We start from the raw sequence: 23,536 nt of genomic DNA on the forward strand, positions 1-23,536 counted from the left end.
GATGACACATGTAGTAATTATGAAAAATAGGAAGAAATTAAGAAAAGAAACAATATTACTGAGAATAATGAAAAAAAAGTCTTAATGGGGAGATGTAGCTGCTCTTCCAGGGAATGAAGGAAACCTCAATAATTGAAACTTTTGCACACAGACAACATGTTAGAAAAACATACTGGTCAGAGAAATCCTGCATTACATAGGAGCACAAGGGCAGGCTGAACATGGAAATATGTAAGGAACAGCAGAAGGGTTCAGAGGTAGGACAGTCTAGAAGAACTGCAGGTTAGAAGAGTTTGGGGCAGAAAAGATGGAAATGGAGGTGAGAGTAGATGGAAATGAAGAATGAACAACAAGGGCTGGAAGTGTCTTTCCTAAATGCTGGAGCTTTTTAGGTCCAGGAGGGTGATGATCTCCCTTCAGAAGGGAGATCAAACAGATGCAGGAGAAGGAACAGAGAGTAATATACAGAGAGCTGCTAATCCCATGATACACACACACAAGGTCCCTTCAGCACGAACATGGAGCCTTCAGCCAGGTCTGCTTGAAGGAAGGGATTCACAGGTGAGCCTCAAAAGCAGGGTGCTACCAGAGATGTGCCTTCCTAAAGCTCCTCTGCTTGTGCACTCTGCCATAAGGCAGGACCATGCTCCAAGGCCACCGCTCTGGCCAGCAGCTGGGTGGGCCCCAGTCCAGCAGCATGGCACAGTGGGATGATGCCGAAGAGGCAGTGCTGCAAGGACCAGAGCCTGGACAGGCAAACAGCTTAGGTAGGGAGGAGATGCCACTGAGTCACATCTCACACATCCTAGAATCTGCAAGCTTGCACCAATTATTATTTAGGCACCTCTGCACTGTGCTTCCTGGGACTTCCCCCAGCACCCATGTAACATCAGGATTTCTCCCAGTTATCCTGCCCTAGGCACTGGACCTGAAAAATCACCCTGTTACTGTGACTTAGCCACCTGAGCAATTGGCTGGGAGTTAAAAAAAAAGCCCACAAGCTTCTGGAAGTTTGCCATTTCTGCTCCAGATCTTTAACCTACATCAGTTTTGCAGCGAATGCAGTGCAGCACCTCAGGGGAGTAATTTGTGTAAACATTTTAAAAGGAACATTTTTTTTTTAATGCTGACACACTGCTAAGGTGGCTACTTGATTACAAACTGTGAAAATGACTGTGTTAGGCTGCAGTCACAAATCACAGTGTACTGACCAAATTGCCCTGTGCTTATCTGCGCCAGGTCTGCAGCATGACAATATTTCCTCTCTCTTTTAAATGTCAAAGTATGATTTGAGGGGTTGTTATTTAAACACACTGACCTGCACAATAACCAGAAGTACTTTATTTAAATCTGTCTTGAGCTGGGACTAGCCTTAAGCACTTATAATCTGTCATATTTTGACACCGAATGGGTTATTATAATGAGAGTAATTCAGGAGTGAGACCTGTGAATGCTTTCTCCACAGAGAATTTACACATAAACATGTGCATGCAGATACATATGCTCTTTTGTTATGGATTTTCTTTCTTGCTACATTATGGGCTTTCTTGGAGAAGGATATGAGGGAATCCCCAGGGGATACAGCAGAACTGGAGAAGGGAGAGAGAGTAAGGGAAAATAAAGCCCAACACTGCTCTGACTGGAAGTTCATTGGTGTGTCAGCACTGTTAGCAAAGGCCAAAACACACCAAATCCAAATACTGGCTTGAGCACCTATAAAACAGCATTAAAGACATTTCACAGGTAAGTAAAACAAATAAACGTAATGTCACTATATCTGAAAGCTAAGTATTCTGCTCATTAGGTGCTACTATAAGTGTAGAAACCTGGATTTACATTTCCTCCCCTGTTCAGTAGTGAAGCTTGCCGCTCACGATAACGAAGTTTTTAAAAGGCAGCCACAAAAGCTGATGATGTGACATGCTTGTGTGTGCGTGTATGTGAAAAGGGGAAACCTGAAATGCACTGACACTAAGAAATCATGAGGAAACATAGATGAAAAAGCATCCAGATTTGCACTGGAGCATGGGCATGCATGGGTATTTCTGCAGACAGCCTATCGACACCAAACTGCTCTTCCCAATGACTAGCCCTAAATGGCAATGCTAAAATGGGGAATAACTTCCTAGGATCATAATTGTGTGATAGTGCACATCACCTTGTAATCCACTGCAGTCTGGCTGAGCATGCTGCCTGTTTTCTTTGTCTGGCTGATCTAAAGATTATTTTGTAAGATACTTTTGGGAAGAATAACAGAAATAGCCTCTCTAAATATATTATTTTTCTTCTGATTATGCAAATATTTGTGCATTTAGCATCATCACCATTATTTAGCTTTCACTAAGAAACAATCATGGAAAGAGAAGAAATTAAAAAATTAGTTGTTCCGAGGCTGATTCAATGCTCAGCCCCTCAGAAAAGCAATCACAAAAACTGTTTGCTTACTTTCTATTATCATCACACTAACCATTTTCCAAGCAAAAACATCTGCTTGATGGGCTACCTATTTGGTAGTCATTTAAAGCCCAATAAAACACAGGAGTGTCACACCACATCAAGCACTGGAACAGTAACATAAGAGGTGTGTGTAAGTCATGAGTATTGGTGCTGTTAACTCAGCTACACTACATTGGTTTTGCTGAATGCATTCCGAGATTAGAATAAATCTTCCTATCCTATTTTACACATAACAAAAACTGAGGAAGAGATCCAAGAATAATAATGGTCCAAATTATGGCCAAATAATAAAGTAGTTGAATTCAGTGAGGAAAACATAGCACAAGCCTGCAGAAAAACAAATCCTTAATTTCATTTGATCCTAATGATATAAGGGTGTGTGACTGAAAAACTGAAGTACTGTAGGAGCTTTGTTTATATTTTTGTTTGTTTGGTTTTAAGATGCAGCAATTTAATTTTGTGGATTTTTTTTTAATAAAGGTCCTTCTATGTTAACATTTGTTTTTCATCTGAATTTCACAGTGATCACAGCATTTGCTCACCAAATTCTTGTTTCAAATTCTCAGGGATTCCCTGAAATGTCTTTATTCTGTGACATTCTTACAAATGCAGCAAGACCTCTGTATTTGGATTTATTATATAAGAACAAATTAAGCCTTCTGTATTCAGTGCAACCTGTACTGGGTAAATACAATGTAATGCTGTGTGACAGAAAACACGAGACTACTGAAAAGTGGGCCAAGCCAAATGGCTTGCAATCCCATCCTACTGACCCCTGCCTACCTTCCTGACAATGTGGATTTAAACAACATCTGCTTGCACACTGTCCCCTTTGGACATAATATCCCAGCCTTGAGGAGATACATTTCTGAGCTCAAGTGGAGTGTGTAATGGGTAAAAGAGGGCTGCTGTAATCTGTCTGGCCAAGCAGGACCATACATGAACTGGGTTTGCAGCAAAAAAGGGAATTTGCCCTGTATAGCATGATGCAGTCAATGTGAACCAGAAAGCCAAGAATAGTGATTTAGCGGAATGGGATTCGGTATCAAAATGGGATTGACTTGTATGACTGTCTCCCTGTGCACCTCCTATTTTAGTGCATGTTTATAAATAGCTGTATTAAAAAGTCGGAAGGGCCTATGAACTCTCTCCCAGAATGATTACTTGAAAGCGGGTAAGAGTCTGTTCCCAGCACATGAACAGCCAAGAGGTCACCAAACTATGGTGCTAAAAAGCTACAGGAAGCTAAGGACACACTGTGTGCTCTACTAATTTAATTTCCTCTGGTGGGCACTGACTTGGGAATGGTTTGACCCCTGAGCTCCTGCGTCTTCCACACGGGGGTACGGACCTCCTGCTGCCTCTCACCACATTCCTACCATGTTCAGGCACATCCTTGCACTGTTTCTGAGCATCCCTGTGGCCCCACAGATCTCACTGTGCTGGCAACCAGCTGAAAATCTAATAAAATCCTGATCATTTTGTGCCAGCTCTTCAGTGTGTCTTTTCACAGTAAAATGTCATCTGGCTGACAGTGGGCTGAATGCAACCGTGCATGTGCAACAGCATGGTGAGGAAGTTCTCCAAAGGGATTTCCCAACAGACACGATTTCAATTACCTATCTTTGCCCAATAGCCTGGAGCTGTTACACGTTTATCAATATTATTACTATTATCATCAGTCTCAGCATTTTGGCAACCCAGACAGTTTCACAAGAACAACGTGGTACATATGCCAGCATGGTGTCAGCTGGCTCTTCATGTTTGGCTCAGAACATGCCTGAAACCTACTGTGACAACTGCAACAGGTATTTAATGAGTTAGACGGATGGTCAGCATTAAAAAAAATCTTAGTGCTGGATGCTACTGTATATGATTCTTACAAGGTTACTTATATGTCCATTTAAAACTGATGCTCCCTTCTGAACTCCTACCAATATAGTGAAGGCATCTTCCCACTCATATTTCCCAAGTGGCATGGCTATAAAGAATAATTGTTTAATTTTCTTTCAACCATCACCATTTAAAACAACCTAAAGTATTCACTACTCTAAAACTTAAAACCCTCCTACCATTTTCTACGTCTCTCCAATTTTCACAAAAATCTTGGGCTGTTCAATCATAGTCTTGTACTTTTTTGTATGCACCAAATCACACAGGACAGTCACAGAATTAGCTTTCTTCATCAGCCCCATTAAACAGACAGCTATTCAACCAGTTTTTAATATTTTTTTTTGGTGGGTGTTTTTGTTTGTGGGTTGGGTTTCTTTCTTTTGGTAGTTGCTGTTTTGTGTGTGTGTGTTTTCTTCTTGTCTTTCTCCCCAACCCCGCCTAGTGCTGTGATTTAAACTGGTAGATTTTCTGGGTAATAGTGTGAAAATCCAGTTTTGTCATCTGAAACCACCCAAGAAAGAGCGCTCAATCTAAAGTCTTTCCTTATTCTTTACTCCTAGGCAGTAACAATTATTGAATTATTGCCTTCTTTAATGCTCTAAAGATCACCTTTCTCTTGAGAACTTCTACATAACACCTGACTTTGAGGCAGAATGTCAATAAACTACACAAAGTCCTACACTGCAACTTTGTTAAAAATAATTAGTACTTCTATAGAGGACAACAGCCCTCCTAAATAACCAAATCAAGCAAAAAATATTCCTGATGCAATAATAATCCAATTAGAAGTGTCTTTAAGATGAATTAAAATTCTCAGTCATAACTCTAAAAATCACCCTTCCTTCCCAACATGTTCTTGCTTTCACAATTTAAGAATGGTGACTCTCCAAAGGAGGGAAGAAGTAGGACTTTTGAGGTCTGTGGTTAATCTCTAATGGCATGAACAGTATACAGTAGTCTACTTGATTGATGAACATCCAAAGAAGAAAAAAATGCCTCCCCAAATAACTGGTTGACTGAATGAGCTCTGCAGCATGGTGACATCCAGGGCTCCAAAATGATCGATTTACCTTTTAGTAAAATAAAATTCCAGATAAAAATTTATTTCTCTTAGTCTCTCATAAGAAATGGCTTTGGTTAGCTCAGCATGTAAAGTTTCTTCCAATCCTTACATGACTTCATCAGCAATTTTAAGATGATGTAAAAAATGCATGATTTAAAAAAAAAAATCACAGAAGTGTGATTTCCAGCTCTCTCTTTACTATAATAAATACATATAAGCCAAACTGTACTTTATCCTTCATAATACACTGTAGGAAAAATAAAAGACATTTGTGGTTCTGCTTTGAAAAGCAAAACACAGGGAAAGGAAGAATCCTTTAAAAAAAAAGAAAAAAATCAGCTTGATATAAATTATTATTTCTTATCAAGAGTGAAGAAGCATAGGTCCTTTAGAAGGAAAATATGTCAATGTGGATTAATAGCTCCCTTAGAAATTACAGTTGCAGTAAGAATTAAAATTTGGATTTTTAGCCTTCAGATCACACAGAAACTTGGTGTAGAGAGAAGGTATTGCACCCATTATTGAAATACCACCAGCCCCAGGTGGATCAAGCACAGCAGCTATTTGGAGTACTCCAAAAGACTATACAGTCATTTAGGCCAGGAAGAAATACCATCCGGCTCAAACTACACATGGACTCTTCTTCTTCTTCTTCTTTTTTTTTTAAATATAATTATTTTTTATTTTGGAGGCCAAATGTAGTTTTATGGACTGAAATGTACTGCCTAGATATTCAAACAGCACTAATAGAAAGCAAAGTGGGTCTCATTATTGGGTGAGCAATCAGAATCCTTAAAGGAAATCTGAAATCTGGGAGTTTTGGGAGGAGCAGGGTAGGGGGGAATTGACCAAACACCTTCAGACTGGAGAACTGTGAATGGCCCGAATTTGAAAGGTAGTAACTGCTTCCCTGTGACTGAATGCTAAATAAAAGACCCGGCAGAAGGAGCCTTTCTGGCAGGGGCTTATTTCAAAGGCAACAGATAACATACCCGGGCACTAGCTCCAATTATGGCTACCAGTCCTATCGCAGCCTAGTTTACCTTTGGGGATTTCACAGCTGGCAGCCTTTCATCTAGAAGTAGCCTGGTTTGAATAAGCAAAGAAACTTGAATGAGTACTTAACCTTCCTGAACTTCACTCCACTTCCCAGCAGAGAAGAACAGCACCTTCAAGTTTAAGGGGAAAACAATGGAAAATATATACTCTTCTCCAGGGATTAAAGATAGTAGGTTTTACTGTAGCACTTCATGTCTTCCTGCTACATAACCACAGCTTTTAAAATCACAATCAGAATTTTAAACCCATGGTTCAAGATTAAAAGAGCAGATTGGAAAATACACTCTAGGATCTGAAACACCTAAAAGATTTCTGGTTTTTATTTATATTACTATTCTTTAGAAAAAAAAGATTCCCCATTTCTGCCTCATTTTTTTTCCTTTTGACATTTTAATGCACCATGTCCATTACTATATTTCCTCACCAGTACCTTCTAGTCTATCAGCAGTGCTGCATTACCCTGCTGTTGGAGAAAATAATACGGAAAAAGTGCTTTGCTGGCACCAGTGACATGGGATATGAATTATACATAGATAGCTGGAGAGAAATGCTGACGGAAGGTTAGTCTGCCCGTAAGTGCGCAAGCGTGTCTGCACGCGTACGCACACAGAGGCTAAAGAGAAGACACACAGAATGCTCAAACTCATTTACATTGTCAAGGGTTCTCTGTACAACAGAAATGCTCTAGTATCAGTGAAGCTTTTATAGATCAGTTTTAGGACAGAAAGAGAACTTACCTATATTCTGCTGACCTCACCGTAATGAGGCTGTCTACCTGCTAGGAAGTTTAGAACTAGAACTGCATTCTAGAGTGCCTATAAGTGTGCCAAAGGAATGCATCACTGCACATTACTATAGAGACTGAACTCCATTTCTCAGGTGGCATGGAGAGCAGCAGATAATAACGTAAATATCCACCTCAATTTAGCAACCCAATGACCAGCACTTAAAATGGCCAGACGTTGCAAATAGCTAAGCTGGATTCCAATTCTTCAGTTTAATAAATTACTATGTCTAAATCGTCTTCTCTAAAATCAATGACACTGAATTCTAAATTCATTCAATCTATAAGAAAAATTGCTTTAATTTTCAAAATAGCAACGTGCAATCCCAAGAATCGTAAGGTACTGAGGTCAAAGATGCTGTCTTCAAAGATAGGATTGCTCCTTATGTAAGCACATCAAAACTCATTTTATAGTAATTAGCTCAGGTATTGATAACTGTAGTTGCACCAGCAAGATGCTCATTTTAGCATCCAGTTGGATCTGTGTTTTACAACCAGCTAGTACTAAATTATGTCTTCCTAAGGCTGCACTGCAAACAGTATATGTCAGCTGTTTGACAGCTACATTTTTAACTTTCCATATACTACAGTCACACTGTCAACTGCTAAGAAGACATGCTCAGAATAATACTCACTGCTAGCATGAGAGATGCTTAAAATGATGATAAGTATCTAGTTCCAAGAATGTTTGTTGATTTCAGGTGTTAACCTAGTAAGTGTGCACTTACTGTAGGAGACAAAAGCCCACAGAGAATGAACTCAAAAGTTTCAAGCTGGGCAACTCCAGTTGACAAACTCAAAATCGACTGGTACTAGAAGATACTGTTTAAATTTGCTGCCTTCCACATCAACAGGGAAAATTCTATGTCATTTGCTTACAATTGTTTGCCTTTACTGAGGACTTACTGTGCTGCAGGTCCGTACACACGTAAATACTTATCTATCATTCTAAGTACATGTACTGTTGTAAGAACTACAGTGTGATAACAGACTGTTTTTTGGAGCCACCTGGTCCTCAGAGGTCTCTGATGGATTCTAACCTCCCAAGAATGAGCCCTTGGGGTCTTGGCCAACACCGATCTAAGTTTTGAAAAGTCTTCACTTGGAGTACAGTATATTAGGTTTTCAACATACAGCCCTTTACCAGTCAGTGGGTGTCCTGAGACCAAGACAGATACAGAAAGGAAAATGCTGTTTTGCAATTCCTTCACACCGTCTTCCTGAAAACAAGGGGAATTACTATACAGAGTAGTAGAAAGTTATTTAGCATTTCACCTGTTGTAAACTGTTACCCAGACTAAGCTTAAACGTCCTGGGTAGCATGAAACCACAGCTGGTTCAATGAAGAGGTCTTAAAAACACTCTCCTTTTCTTTAGCCAGACATGCTAGATATCATTTGGGAAACACTGAGCTGCTTGCACAGGACAGAGTAGTGCACTGTAAGATTTTAGGCTACAGGGAAGATATTATGTATGTGTAGAAATTAATCTAAGCTTAACATAGAGCAGGCTTCAAGATGAGGTCAAAGGATAATTCAAATGGCATAAACCTAGTATCTTCTACAGTCACCATTTTTATTTATATGATTTTATCTTCTCCTAATTAAAAAGGTGGTGGTCTGCATTGAGAATGATACCTAGGTATAAATGGCTGACACTCAGATCTTGATCATCCAACCCTAGTTAACGAACATTGATTTTCTGCCCCAGTGAAAGTGATTTTCTTCTGATACATGCAATTTAAATTCACATTATACAGCTGCTTAGTGTGGCTTGGCAAGGCAGAGGCAAACTAGCTTTCTATGCTCAAATGAGTCTCCTGAGCTGGTGAAGGATAGATCTCATGGATTAACAGCTGAAGATAAATTTCCCTCCCCTACTGGTACTTGGTTACTGATTCAACAAGTTGAACTTGAAGGGGATCACAATCAACTTGTACAGAAATACTACTGTGTAACCATGACTCTTGACACAGCCATTTCATTTTCTTCTTAATTCTGCATAGAGGGGTATGGTTTTGAATCCCACAGCTGGGGTCAAGATGTTCAAAGAAAAAGGGTGGACACGGTGTGATTGCTCACCCATTTCACTAATTTTTGCTTTTCAAACAGGAGAACCAGTAGACTTGTGACCTATTTATTTTTGTTTTGCTTTGTACTTTTTAATATATACATATATGAATGATGCTATTAAGGAAAAGAAACAAACCGGCAAACAAAAGCAGCTACAGAAACTGGGTAATTAAAACTTGTTAATAACCATGAAGGCAGCAGTAATTTGGGTATTATAGATTTCCTACAGAGGTAAAAACTGAAATAACTCGATGGCAGGGAAATTCATGAGACTTGGATTTCAGGTGAAGGTAGGAGGGAGCAACAGCCAGTGTAGATACTTTCTCCCAGTGCTGTAGTTTATGATATGGTTACAGAAACCACATGTGTGCTCAACTACAGTGCCTGTTAAGAAACCCTGTCATTACTCCTGCAGTACACTACCTCTCAGAAAGGGTTCATACTTTGGGAATTGTAGCTCACTGCCCAGGCAGCAATGACAATACCACCACCGAGTCAAGAAAATGGGGTTGCTGTGAGACAAGAACACCAAAAATGAGGGGAGAAAGATGTCTTTGTCAGGGAGAGGAGGAACTCATTCCTTCTCAGTGATGAGGTTCTTAATTTCCCTCTCAGGCACAAGGAAATGGAGCCATGCCGAAAGACATACAGGTGTATGAGCAGGTGACATGCAGAATTACACTGTACTGTCACAGTGGCATTAGTAAAAAGAAAACAAAAAATTAAAATTCCCTCTATAAATGCAAGTATTTTTGTATCTTCCACATGATTCTTATATTCTTTCAGCAGCCAAATGGCATGTTTATAAACATCAAAAAAATTGCTGAAGTCCCACAGAACGTCTAGTTTACATTGCTACCTACCCATACTAGACAGGCTGGTGCATCAAGGGAGCCTGAGGGTGGCCATAGTTGGGGTGCTGTGAAGAACACATGAGGTGTCCACCAGCCCCAGGCTGGCTGGGGTAAGCAGACGACCTAATGTATGGTGGCCTAAAGCAGAACTAAAGAGCAGCCACTTCGGATTTGCTCTGTATCATAAATATGAACCACTGACAAGTACATTCCTTCCATATGCAAGTACGGAGGACTTGCAGGAATAGCCAAAAGCCATTACACTTTCTCTCCTACATTTGACTTGAGATCAGAGGAAAATTCTGCTTGCATGTCCCTGGCATCAGAGGGGTCTGACAGGTTCTGCCCAATTTGCATTTTACAAATAGCCCTTTTGCCAGTATTTGCAACAAAGATTCCATGACTGCTTAAGCCCTTCCACAGATGCTGTATCACTGGAATGGCCAGTATATGATGGAAAGGCTCTGAAATTGTGTAGTTTTGTCCAGGCAAAGATAGAGACCAGCAGCAGTTTTACAAAACTGACTTTGGAGGAAGGTGTGAGATCGGGCTGATAATTGTTTAACCTTTTAATCAAACACCACACATTATGCCCAAAGTGTAAATGGAATCACAACTTCCCACTTAACACAAAGTCTTTTCTTGCTCTAAAGACCAAACAACGTGAGCTTTTCTTTTCATTACATGATTATAAAAAGTGTTCCTACAGCTGCAGTGATGGCCCATTTATTCCTTCCTGCCTACCTATCAGCTTATAGCCTAAACCAGACAGACAGAAACAGACTTTTGTAAATCCCACTAGGGGTCTGTTTAAACAACCAACGCTAGCATGAGACTGCTGGTTCACAGCTACCTGCTATTTTAAGGGAGTGATGTTCTATTTTACTGAATGAGAACATGAAGTACATGAAATTAATGATATTGTTTTAAAAGTTTGCTACTGGTTATCACTAGAAACCACCTGCCTTTCAAACCTGCCAGACAAGAAAGCATCAGATACAGGGACATATTAGCTTCTTGTTTCTGGTTTGACATTGTGTCTTGGAATTAGAGCAACACTAGTGTCCACAAACACTGGTCTTGAATGATAAATACCTGTCTATGTGCATCTGTGCACACATATGCACAAATAAATGCAAAATGCTTAATGCACACATACACATAAACATGCTTGACAGAACAGTGCAGCCAGCTTTGTGAATTCTCAAATGTAATGGAACTTCATGTAACAGAAGTAATAAATACAACAGATACTAAATATACCAGCAGTTATTTGGGTCCAGGGAAATGTGGAAATTATTTCATCTGTAAAATTTCCCAGAAAACATGATTTCATTGCAAGTATTCAGGAATCTTAGGAATAACCACAGATAGAAAAGTGCCTTTGCCAAAATTCATGCACAAATGGCAACATGCAGTTATGCTGTCCAAAGGGGAGACAAGAAGACAGATGGTGGCTCCAACCTTTACAATCCTGTTTGCAGGTTCTCTCTTATGGATGCATAAGTGGCAGTTACCAACTCCAGAAAACTACAGACTGCTTTTATGTCTCCTTCTGCCTTTCCCCTCCAGCTGCTCCCCTCAGCCTGCCCTTCTCTCCTAGGAACAAGAACATCCCATATAGAGAACTGGCATCAGCACTGCTGCTCACCATGTGGGCAGTATATGCAGGAGCTGACAGACAGTTTCATAAGCTTTCTTACTCTCTGGCAGGGGCCAGCTGCCAACAAGGGCATGTTGGCCTTCTCTATACCAGAGATAAAAAAATGAATATCCAACAAATCAATATTAGGTTGCAGAGGGCTTGTTTTCGACTCCTAATGTCACTGTAACCCTGTGGGTTTTCTTAAAGACTACAGTGCCAAGAACCAAATTAGAAGTGCCATCATCTCCATTGTCACAGCTGCTTTTTGAGAGGATCATTCAAACACACAATAGCATGCTTTCTTCTTACGTTTAAGGAAAAGTATCCTTCCCGTACACCATCTCCTCCCAGAGGTAATGGCACAGACAGAACATGTATTAATGCACATGCATACACCTATAGAGTGTTGCTGATTCAGAAATGACAATAAGAACTTTCCTACTTATTTAAGCTCCTTTCACCTGGATGCATACCTGCTCTGAGCGGAGTTTGCAGCAGCCTGCATCACTGCAGCAGCTGCCTCCTGTGCCTTACGATTCACAGTTGGCATAGGTGGGCCCATCCCAGGGCCTCCCTGCTGAGACATGCCAGGAGAATTGGGGGTCATACTGCTCATATTTCCAGGAAATGGTCTGCTCTGCATCCCAGTTGATGGCATCCGTCCCAAGGGCATGGTACTGCAAGGCTGGCTTGGGCCCTGTCCATGCATCTGACTGTTGGCATTTATACCCATGCCAGGTCCCGGGCCACTGTAACTTGTGTTGGGCACACCGCTGTACGTTGGTGGTCTGGAGTAGTTTCCTGAACAAAATGATAAAAAGCACAGAGAAAAAGATTAAACTTTTGTTTATATACTTCTATATAGGAAGGCAACAGCTGCAGAAATTAAACATGGGAACTGAAGTGAAGTGAAACACACTGGCCTCAAAGACACAACAATTTTTTCACCATGAGGAGAGCAAGCAGTAGAGGAAGCTTGGGAGCAAGCTGACCAATAAATTTGTGAAGACTCCCTCCTTGGACCCAGTTTGATAAAGCCATGAGTAACAAGCTTTGATCTGACCCTGATTTGAATACAAGGTCATCCAAGAACAACTACTGAGCACCCTTCCAAAATGAATGATTCTATGACCCTGATTTCCACGTACCCTAAAAAATTTTCTGCCTAACATATGTCACAAGGATAACAGTAAATACAGAAAAGCACAGCCTCCAGAGCATTAAGAATATAGCACACAGTACAAAACTGCCTTATGCAGTAAAAAGATACAAAGACATACACAGGATGTGAGAAACCCATTACATAAGCTCAAGGGAGAATCTTATTTTTGCAATTTCATGGTTTCATTCTTCATCTTTCTGCAATTTCAGAAACAGGCTACTCTCACTGGCTTCTTGCTCCTAACACTTCTGTCCATTTGTGTCAGAGATGCTTTGTCACGGACTGGTGAGGATGGCTGCTGGGCCCTGAAAAACATTGCCTCTCCCTCCTGCCCTACCCTGCCTTCCTGGTGAGTTCAAAGTTTGGCTATGCCAACCAAAGGTGTGGTAGCTTACAGCACATCTTTGGGAAAACAAGTATTACAGGAGCAATCAGCAATAGCACAAAGGTGTTAATATAAACAGGTGCCTTATGAGGGACGGCATGAAAACCTGGCTAATACTAATCTATGCTGTCACTGGAGCAAATTGCTGCACTTGAAGCAGCTTAACTCATTTGAGTATTGATTTTGCTCTCATTTGAAAGCTTGAGAAAAAGTGGGCGCACAGCATTCAGTGTTACAGAAACAAACCCAAGCAGCATGAGAAAGAGAGGAAAAAAAAAGGTAAAGATATGATAGAGAAGTATTTTAGGAAACAGATCACATTACACTACTTCAGTCATCAGTTTTGACTTGTCTGTATTTCCATCTCATCCAGATTAGTGCAAACACAACCCATTCCCTCCCTGTGGGATGCCGCAGAGCAGAGTTTCCTGACTACTCTCAGATATTCCCACGCTTGTTCAAAGGCAGCAGCCCTTGGACTCTTCCTCTGAATGTGGAGATCAGCCACACTTCTCCTCAGGCCTCAGCTACCAGGCAGAGGAGTTGGTGGCATGCAAGTCCTGTTTATATTTAAAATAAATATATCCATCCATCATTTCAATGCACACATGACTAATTCATACATTCCTGCTGCTGTGTTTTGGCTAATCCTCCTGACCTGGTAACTGACTCACTTTGCCACAAGTTCTCCTCCTCAAGAATACATGAGGCCTATGCTTCCTGAGGAAATGGAGCAAAAATTCTCTTCTGTTTTAGAGACCACGTTTATGCCGGGGGGTCTTTGCAGAAGGATCCCAAATATGTGGTTCAACAGAGATGAAAGGCTCCAGATTCAGCTTTATGCTGACTTCAGACTGGGCTGTCATTTCTCCTCCCGCTCCTTGTCTTGTTTTGGCTGCTGAGTATCTTCTGTTCAGTGAGCCATGGTCCCTAGCCAGTTTTGGTTGCTGAGAACTGCTTAAGCCACACTTCTGATCCAAGATACATGACCACAAACTGTAGGGTTCGCTGGTTTCATACTGCTCTGCTTGGTGTTAAAGGTGTAAATCACAACTTGGATGTTGCTCTGGTTCTCCTGTTGCTTTGTGCAAGAAAAATGTAATGCAGCAAGATGGGGTGTGTGTGCACTCAAAGGCTACACACAGGCAGTTAACACATTTTATGTACGTGCTATTAGTAACACTGCTTCCCGAAGTGAAACAAATTTCCTCCCTAGACGAGCAGACCTGATATCCATAATCACTGGGAGCTACTGTCAGACCAATTTACATAAAGCCAATTTGTTTTGTCAGTTAGGGTGTACGAAGTATGGTTCAGCAACATGCTTAGAGGAGCAAACATCACTGCTAAATACTACTAATACTAATACTGTTTTGATGCTATTTTCAGTCGGGACCAAAAATCTCGTCCATGCTTTGGCTTCTCCAGTACAACACAGAAAAAAACAAAAAGGCAGAATCTTCTCCATAAAAATATATGCCTTATTTAAAATAGCTCCTAATCATTTATCTCCAGGGATACACGTCCAAGAGCACAGGGAAGTGCTCAGTAAGGAAAACAACTTTCAATGTTTTTTCCATGCTTTTTTTTTCCCCCTAAGCATTTCCTCAATACCCTAAGTACTAGCTATTCTTATACCTTTCCCAGACCACAAAAAAAAGGTAAAACAAAAGCCAAGCAAAACACAAAAGGAATTGCCAGGAATGAGGAGCGCAATCTTATTTCCATGTTTCTCTAATAGATTAGTAATTTGTTGGCAGTGGCTTTGACAGAAAACAGATGGATGCAGCATTAAACACAATGAATGCAGCAGATGCTAGGCCAGCCCACATCAGCTGGACGTGTCAGGCAGCCAAGTCCAAGAGCCCACACTTTTCAAGTGGGTACAAGCTTGGCAACAGTAGCTGTACAATACTACTAAACTCCTCCTCTCTATATCTGAGAGATTTTTGATTCCAATTCCTACTAGGTGGAGTAGAATTGTACCCAGAGAGATGAAATCTCAAGTACAAGAGGAAAACTAAAAGTAGTCACTGGAATCAGGAAATTAAAAAAAAAAAGTGTAATGAAGATAAAATACAAAAAAGTCTACTAAAAACCTGCCAAAGACAGATGTTCATACTTGCTGCTGAAACCCTGATCCACTTTGTCCAGGTTTGCTGAACAAAGTGCTCTGATATCTTGCCATTTCTAGACAAGGTGAAAAGAAGGAAATATGAGAACTACCTGTTAGTTTTGTTCTCTGCTTTAGAGAATTAACAGAATTAAAAAATAGTATCTTAAATTAATTTCATTGTTTTTTTCTTACAAGTGCATTGATCCATAAAGCTTTTCTTGTACAAATTATTTAAATATATTCATCTGAAATTACTTTACCTGGGGGATCTCAGTAGATAACAGTTCATACTTAAGACTTAACTCCACAGGCTGTTGCATATGTGAGTCTGGATTAAGAGGTCCATACCCTTGAGTTACTTAGGGCATCTTATCCTTAAGATGCTACCACTTCTATTCAAATGTTGGACTAAAACCAGTGAGATAGCAAAGTGCTTTTGTGAAATGAGTTCAGCATTATGGCTTATAAAGCACAAATAATGAATTCCTTTTACTTTACCACAAACGGAAGGCAGTACAACTTACTGTGAAGTTCTGGGGTTGCAGTTCAAGTAGTGGTATCTGTCTTTGTTACGTCTGAACAGAACGATTTTACTGGTGAACTGAGTAGGAAAAGTTAGGGAGATAGGATGCATTTCTGACGTGTTTTACTGATCCACAGGGAGATTTCCTCTACCCCAGTCTTAAAAGACCCAACTGTCTACAGCATCTGACTGCTCTCCAGAGTGCATTAAAGGGACATTTTGCTGCGGCAGCAGTTTGATGCTTGAGTCATGACCAGAGCTTCATTAGCCCCCAAGCTAGATGTTGTCCAAATACAAACCAAAGAGAATATTTCTTTCAGTAACAACTTCCATTCTCTCTGCTTTTTTTTTTTTTTCTTTTTAAAAATTATTATTCTTGGGGACAGGAAAATGGTGGGATTTAATACAGAATTAAAAAGAATGTTCTGTACTGCATGCTCCTGTCTTGTATCGCAGACACACAGAAATGTGGAGCCAAAGCCACTTTTTATTATTGTAGGAAATGGTTTCCCAGGATTGGACTAGGTCCCCAGTACAGAACTGCTTCCTGGGAAAATAAATTTTATTCTTATTATAGATCTAAGTGTCATATAAACATATGAAAACCAAATAAATCAAGCATATGCATAATATGTATCACTCTGCTCTCACGAACGGGGGGCTAATTCCTTCAACCCAAACTTACTGGTGTAGTCTTTACTATGGTGAGCAATTCCACAGCAGAGGAAGGACACTAGCCTTGAACAATGTTTTTTGGGATAGCGTGCGGTAAAATCTAGCATTCAGACTAACAGCTTAATGTCACAGAATGCTTTGATGCATATATAAAAAACCAAGTAGCCCTGTCAAACTCAGCCTATGCTTAATAATATTCTGGAGGAAGACCTGTGTGAATAACACATAGAAAGCAAATAAAATCCTTGAGAACTATTTTAGTTTCATAATTTAAGAACTCAGTTGCAACCCAGATAATTTTTAATATATTTGTTGCCAATAAAAGGAAAATGAGGAAAATCTTATATATTCATCATTGCTGACATACAATTGTGCTTTGTAAGACAGTATGTTAAGAGTTGCAATTACAGATTACGTTCATTAAAAATTGAAAATGCCTTCAAAATACCACCACCTTCATCACAGATTATATTAATGGTCACATTAGCCTGGTGAAAATGTAGTATTCTTTTGCTCTAATTGTTACCTGTAGAGCTGAAAGTCTACAGGGCCCTAATTTTATGATGACCAGGGCAGAGGATCAGAGGTACTCTCCAAGAGTTGGCAGAAGAACACGCTTTTCATCCATCACACTATTCAGCATACCCTTCTGAAACAGCCTGTTAATGACAATGATGCTCATTTTCTTCCTGCCCCTCAAGTTCACTTTTTAATAGCCATTTCTTCCTGACCGCGACCCATAAAATCATTACATAGGCACTTTCATCCACAGAGGGAGGAAAAGAACTGCTGAACTCAAGCAAAAAAGCAAGTAGTATTCGGTGTGTTACTTAAATGCATTGATTTAGTACAAAACTCTTTCCATTCAATCAGTGTGGATGGCTAATGTTTTACTGCACTTGACACCCACTATTCCCATGGTTCGGAATCTCAGCAGCAGCACTACAGCTGGAAGTCAGGATAGCGCATCATAAATCCACTGGAGTTTTACCGGTTAAGCTAGTTGCTCACTGTGCAGATAAAAATAAGCACTTGGACAGCATTTTATGGTCACAAAATGCTTTCCAAATAAAAGGAAAGCACAAGTCAACTGGAGTTAGGTAATTAATCTTCACACATGGCTATAAGGCATTACTAGCCCCACTTTACAGTTAAGGAAAATGAATCAGAGAAATGAATCTAGTTGCCTAAGTTGAACGATGGTGCAAAAGGCAGAGTCAAAATTAGAAACTGGGAAATCTGGGCTTGTAGCCCTGTGCTCAGAACACTTCAACAAATGCTACCCAGAGATGAAACAGAAAGGAACATTGCGCAGGGCAAGAAGGCTTCCTGCAAACAAACATCAGAACCAGTTCTCAGAAACTTCAGAGACTAAAATAGCCATGCCTGCTATGGCTTTTGAGGTCTTTGAGCCCCCACAGAATTTCCCATCTGGCTCCAGCCCTTTTTGAGGATTTTAAGTAAGAGAGCAATAGAAGGAAGTCCTGAAATCAAAAGCTTCTTTATGCACCTGTAATCTCTTAGGAAAATAGTGCCCCTTACATATTCTGTGGCTTGACTTCAATTTCATTAAACCCCTAAACAGATGCATATTTTATAAAGGTTATCCATTAGAGGCAAAACAATAGACAAGTTCAAGGTTGTGCAGGGGCAGAAACTGTGTATTCTATTTTTTTTCTAGTCCTCCAATGATTTTGTCAAATAAGCAAAATAAAAGGAACTGTCTCTCAGACTGAAGGGATATTTAAGATTCACAAACCGTATGCATTAGAGCTCAATATTATATTCCCACAGTAGCCACAGTATTATTATGCTCGTTAGAAGACTTTAACCCTCACAGTTGCCACACAGTTTCAGATTGGCCTTGGGATTTCATCTAAAAAAAGAAGTCCTATTTTGGGATAGCTGTTGTGGCCCCTACTCCGTTCTTGATGAAACATGGCCTCATCACAGAGATGACATGCATGGGCTCCTAAACAATAGCCCTGGCAATGCAACAGATTCATCATTTCCTTTCCCAATTTAAGGACACTATTTTTATACAGAGAAAGGTGCTAATAACAGAAGCAGCTTCTTCCACAACATGCAGCTCTACTTCTGGATGATAGTTTTACTTGTTTATTTTTTTTTCCAAGGAGGTTGTTGTGCATGTTACATTTTTTTTTGTCCTTAAGAAATCACATACCTATGTACATGCATGACACATATGTATTTTATAAACATATAAATGTTTATATGTATTTTATAAACATATAAATGTTTATAACATATATATATATATGTGAAAGTTATCACATGTACTACCAGCAAGCATTTTACCTTGCGGTCCATACTGGCTCATCTGAGGCCCATAAGTACCACTTGAATTACTCTGTTGAAAGCTACCAATTCCAGGATGCACCTGGCCTCCAGGTGAGGGGTGTGGTGACATGGAAGGTCCAGTTTGCTGAGGTCCATACTGTGACATTTGAGGATTCCTCTGTATGCCTGACATAAAACCTAACAGAAAAAAAGCACCAAAGCAGAAATTAATATTCAGGTAACTGTTCTTTATTTATTAAATCTTTGACATTAATAATACTCCCATCCTCTTTAGTTATTTTCAGACTAAAGATATCCAGAAAATGCCTATATTTCATACAAACAGAAACAAATGTATCTCCAAGTCAGCAAAGTTGTCTCAACAACCGAAACCTTTATAGCAGGTTCAAAAGCTTTAACTTGTAAAACAAAGACAGGGCAGTCCTGCTTAGTTAAAAGGGGGCGCTGATTTCAAAACAATCTTTAGGAACAAAATGAAAGGTAATTATTTGTATTACCCTAATAAGTAGCAGGGAATTTGCCTGATGACTTATGGTGGCAGTATCACAACTTCCAAAATTACACATTGTTACCAAAAATTGTAACTTCAGCACACAGAAATCCACTGTAAATACTCCCTATTTCCCAGTTACTCTCCAGAGCTAAAATTTGCCTTTATGTGAAGACTAGTTATACCAGCTAGAAAAAAAAATAATTTTGATATGTATGTGTGCTCAAGGTCCTGCTGCTGGTCTTTCCCCAGCACACCTGCATCATATTATCTCCTTTTACCCTTTTGTAAATGTATTAATGAATCCCAATTTAATTTAAGGTTCAAAAGATGCAGCAAGAGACCTAGTGAAATGCTATAAAATCTAAAAGCTTCATATAAAAGAACAGAACTAAGTCTATTAAATGGGAAAAGAGAAGGGTTTTGTAGCAGGGGCTTTTACATTTTCATGAACTGGGAAAAGTCCTGCAGTCCCATCCATGAAATATCTGTACAAGAATGTTGGTTTTCTAACGTTTTACCCTGAAGGTTTTAGTGTTGTGTTCAGTGTTGAAGAGGATGTGCTGAGAAGACACTATGTTTTTTCTCTTGATTCTGGAGGAAATCCGCTTTCTTTCCTGTTCTACTTCCATGTTAAACTGCATCACCACAGTTCTCTGTGAGGCAGAACACGAGCGTGCTGAAGGACAGCATTTGCTCTGCTGTCACCAGCAGTCTGTGAGGCCGCTGGCAGCTTGCTCCTGCCCAGTGAGGTGGAGTCATGGCGAGCTGCTTCTCACTGGGCCAACGTGCACAAGCAAGTCTGTGTTTTGGCCTCATGCCTTGAGAGCTCAAGCATTGTTTGTGAAAGGTGCCTGTTTCCATGCCCCTCCATTAATTTTAGCAGTGTGTGTGTGGGGAGGTGTTAAGTTGTAAGCCAAGAGACACCTTTGCCTAGCAGCATTAATTACACCTTTCCTCATGTGAGGGAGGGAATAGATGAAAGGTAGGAGGAAAACTCCCTGACAGTGAGTGGACAACTGGAAGCTGCTGAAGGAAAAGATCAGGAATAAAAAAAAAAAAAAAAAAAAAAAAAAAAAAAAAAAAAAAAAAAAAAAAAAAAAAAAAAAAAAAGAAAGCAAGGCAAAGTTGTGAGGAAGGAGAGGTGACAGAAGGATGACTCTTTCAGAGGGCCAGGGTGTCCTCCCACTGGTTAACATCAAACACCACAAAGACCAAACACTCAATGCCTGAGTAATGAAGCGAGGTATTTTTTTCTGAGTCACGTATGGGCATGTGACCAAACTCTATCTGAAAACACTGAGTGCTAATGGCTCCCACAACCAGGCAGCTCAGAGGTCTCTCTGTGGGGACCACAGCCCCAGCAAGCACATCTTGAAATCAAATGTGTAAGTTTCTCACCCTAGTGTTGCTGTAGTGAGATCGGAGGTGACACTAGGCAAACAACCTGGCTGCCTTTCTGTAGGTCAGCCTCCCTGTTTATCCACTAGTGACAAAGTGCTGTATGAGAGGATAGACAATAGCCCATGATGAAGAAATGAAAGGTGGTGTGCACCTTACCAAGGATCAAGCTTTGAATATAGACACATGTAAACAGTTTTTGAGCCCTCCACAAACCTGTGCTATATAGTATACTTATCTATTCACCAAAACTCTCTGAGAGACAAAAAGGTCACAAGATGGAAAACCAGGAGCTGAAAATGATCTTGCACCCCCTTGTGCCCAGTTCTTTCATGCTGTGAACAGCTCAACCCATAATGTAACAACTGCAAGATCTGGCAGAATATATACAGAGTTTTCCTGATTTTCGTGCAAGCCCCAAGACAAGGAATTTGGTCACATCTGAACTGCAAAGTCAGAACCTGGCACACACTCTGGAGGAAACTGGATCACATGCATTGGCATGCAGCACAGGAAAATAACTGAGGGTGAAATAGTAGCTTGGAAACTGGTCTGCACTGGTTGGAAAACTCCACATTTCTATAAAGGAATGCTTGTATGACCATCTCTGCCTAGTTTTATTTTGAAACAGACCCCTCAATTTTTAAAATAGTTTCAGCCTGAGCACAAATCTTATTACAAAGTCTATGTCTTTTGCCAACAGTGCTGTAATGAATTTAGCAACCTAATACAATTGTATATCTGTATGAAGTAAGTGCTCATGCTCCTGACATGTACACCATATACGTCACACTCATGGGATTAGTTTAAATGAAAAATTTTGTACTGATCAGACTAAGTTTTTTGTTATAAAGATAGTAAGGTTACTCCTGTATCTAGCACAGAAGCACCATAGGCCTTTTAATCTATATGAGAAACTTTCCAAACATTGTGCTAGAGATAGAGGTTTTCCAGCCAAGTTATTATTGCAGGCAGTACTCTTCTTAACACCAGAAGGATGGATGACACATTGAAAAGCTATCGTTTGTATGGGCTGTAGCGACTTTCAGTAGTGACACAGAGATACTGATGGTTGCTGAATCTAATGGAAAACATGGACTAATGTCTAATGGAGAACATGGAGAACATAATTTTTAACCAGCTCAACTGTTGTCAGAAAGGGTCCTGAAGGGACTAGAGTAATAAGTGAAATCAATGTTTCCACTCGAATGACCTCTTCTTCAGGAAACTTCTCCTAAAACATTTCTGATGATGTGGAGTGGACTGCATGGCTATGTGTAATCATAAATAAAACATGCCAGGACCATGCCCTGGCCTGGTGAACAGTGTGGCACACTGGTGTCCATTCATTTAAACCTGCCTGCCCACTCAATCCTGATGGTATTATCTGTATTTCTTCTCTCTGTAGCCCCTTCTGCTGCCTGATCCATGTCATGGCCTGTGGCTCAGGGAACACTCTCACAGGCACCAGCCAAAACCATGCTGTAGGGCATGTCAGTAATTCAGTAGCAGAGGTAACTGTGTGGTACTACTCAAACTCATGCTTGCACTGCCTTAGATTACAGAGATGTTGATTAACACAGAACAGACTCCTTAACAGCTTTTAATGTCAGACATGAGTTTAATCATACCAGAGAATGTGAGATCTCTCTCAAATGAGGTTGGCTTTGCTATCTTCTCTTGAGCATGGACAGGTAAAGAATTAAGGAAAAGGAAGCCTGAAATTCAGGAAGGTTATCTGTCCCATATTATCCTCTATCACTACCTGCATGATATGTTGAAGCCTGGCCTTAAACCAGCACATACTACAACTTCCTTCCAGAGAGCAGAAGTCACTTCAGCTATAGTTGTGACGTGGAGAAGAAGGTAAGTTCAGGACCTTACTGTGATCTGTATTCCATTACAACAAACAGAAGTCTCTCTTCGTCCTTCTCTGTGAGAGCCCAGTGGAATGTTCATAGTCCAGTGCATGATTTTAAAGTGTTTCAAATACTTGCAGAAGGCTCAGATGTCTTAGAAAAGGAGTTACTGGCCAAGACATTTAACATTCTTGCATCACAAAGAGAAAACAACATCAATTCTAGGAATCTTATCAGAAATGAAAGGGAGCAGCTGGCATACATTCATTTTTCCTTATTTACACGTTATTTTCCCTAGTGTTCAACTTCATTTTATAACCAATACAAAAAGAAATAAATTTTCTTTCAAGAAAATTAGATCTAAGATAAAGCTTGCTTTTGTGAAGGAGGGAAGTAGGATTACATTAGAGCTGCACTGGAGTAAAGACGGAGTGATTAAACATCCAGACTGCGTCTGATGTGTCAACCTCTGTGACAACAAGGTGGGATTTTTGTCTTTTAAATAAACTGCTAGGAAACAGCTATGACTTAAGATTAAAAAACTGCAATTGCAATATGTTAATCAGCAAACAAATCTGCTCCCTTCCCTTAATATTAATGGCAAAAGAGATACAGATGACGCTTCACTTGCCTTCACAACAAGACATTACTCACGGAAAAACCACTTGAATGGATTTTGGCAAACTAAGTTATTTCAGGAGTAGGTGAATAAGGTGAGCCTGACAGAAGTATTCTCTTCCTTTTCAGTTATTTTTTGTACTACATTTACTTACCTA

At 40.1% G+C, this 23,536-nt stretch overlaps 1 protein-coding gene across 1 annotated transcript in view; it reads right to left on the reverse strand.

Moving 5' to 3' along the window:
* ARID1B (AT-rich interaction domain 1B) overlaps positions 1 to 23,536 on the reverse strand; it is a 335,100-nt gene that overhangs the window by 44,169 nt on the left and 267,395 nt on the right. Inside the window, 2 exon segments of the mRNA XM_054394179.1 lie at positions 12,301 to 12,628; positions 19,008 to 19,187. Coding sequence (XP_054250154.1) covers positions 12,301 to 12,628; positions 19,008 to 19,187 — 508 coding nt within the window.

Source organism: Indicator indicator, chromosome 2 (genome assembly GCF_027791375.1).
Source record: "Indicator indicator isolate 239-I01 chromosome 2, UM_Iind_1.1, whole genome shotgun sequence".
Classification (NCBI taxonomy): domain Eukaryota; kingdom Metazoa; phylum Chordata; class Aves; order Piciformes; family Indicatoridae; genus Indicator; species Indicator indicator.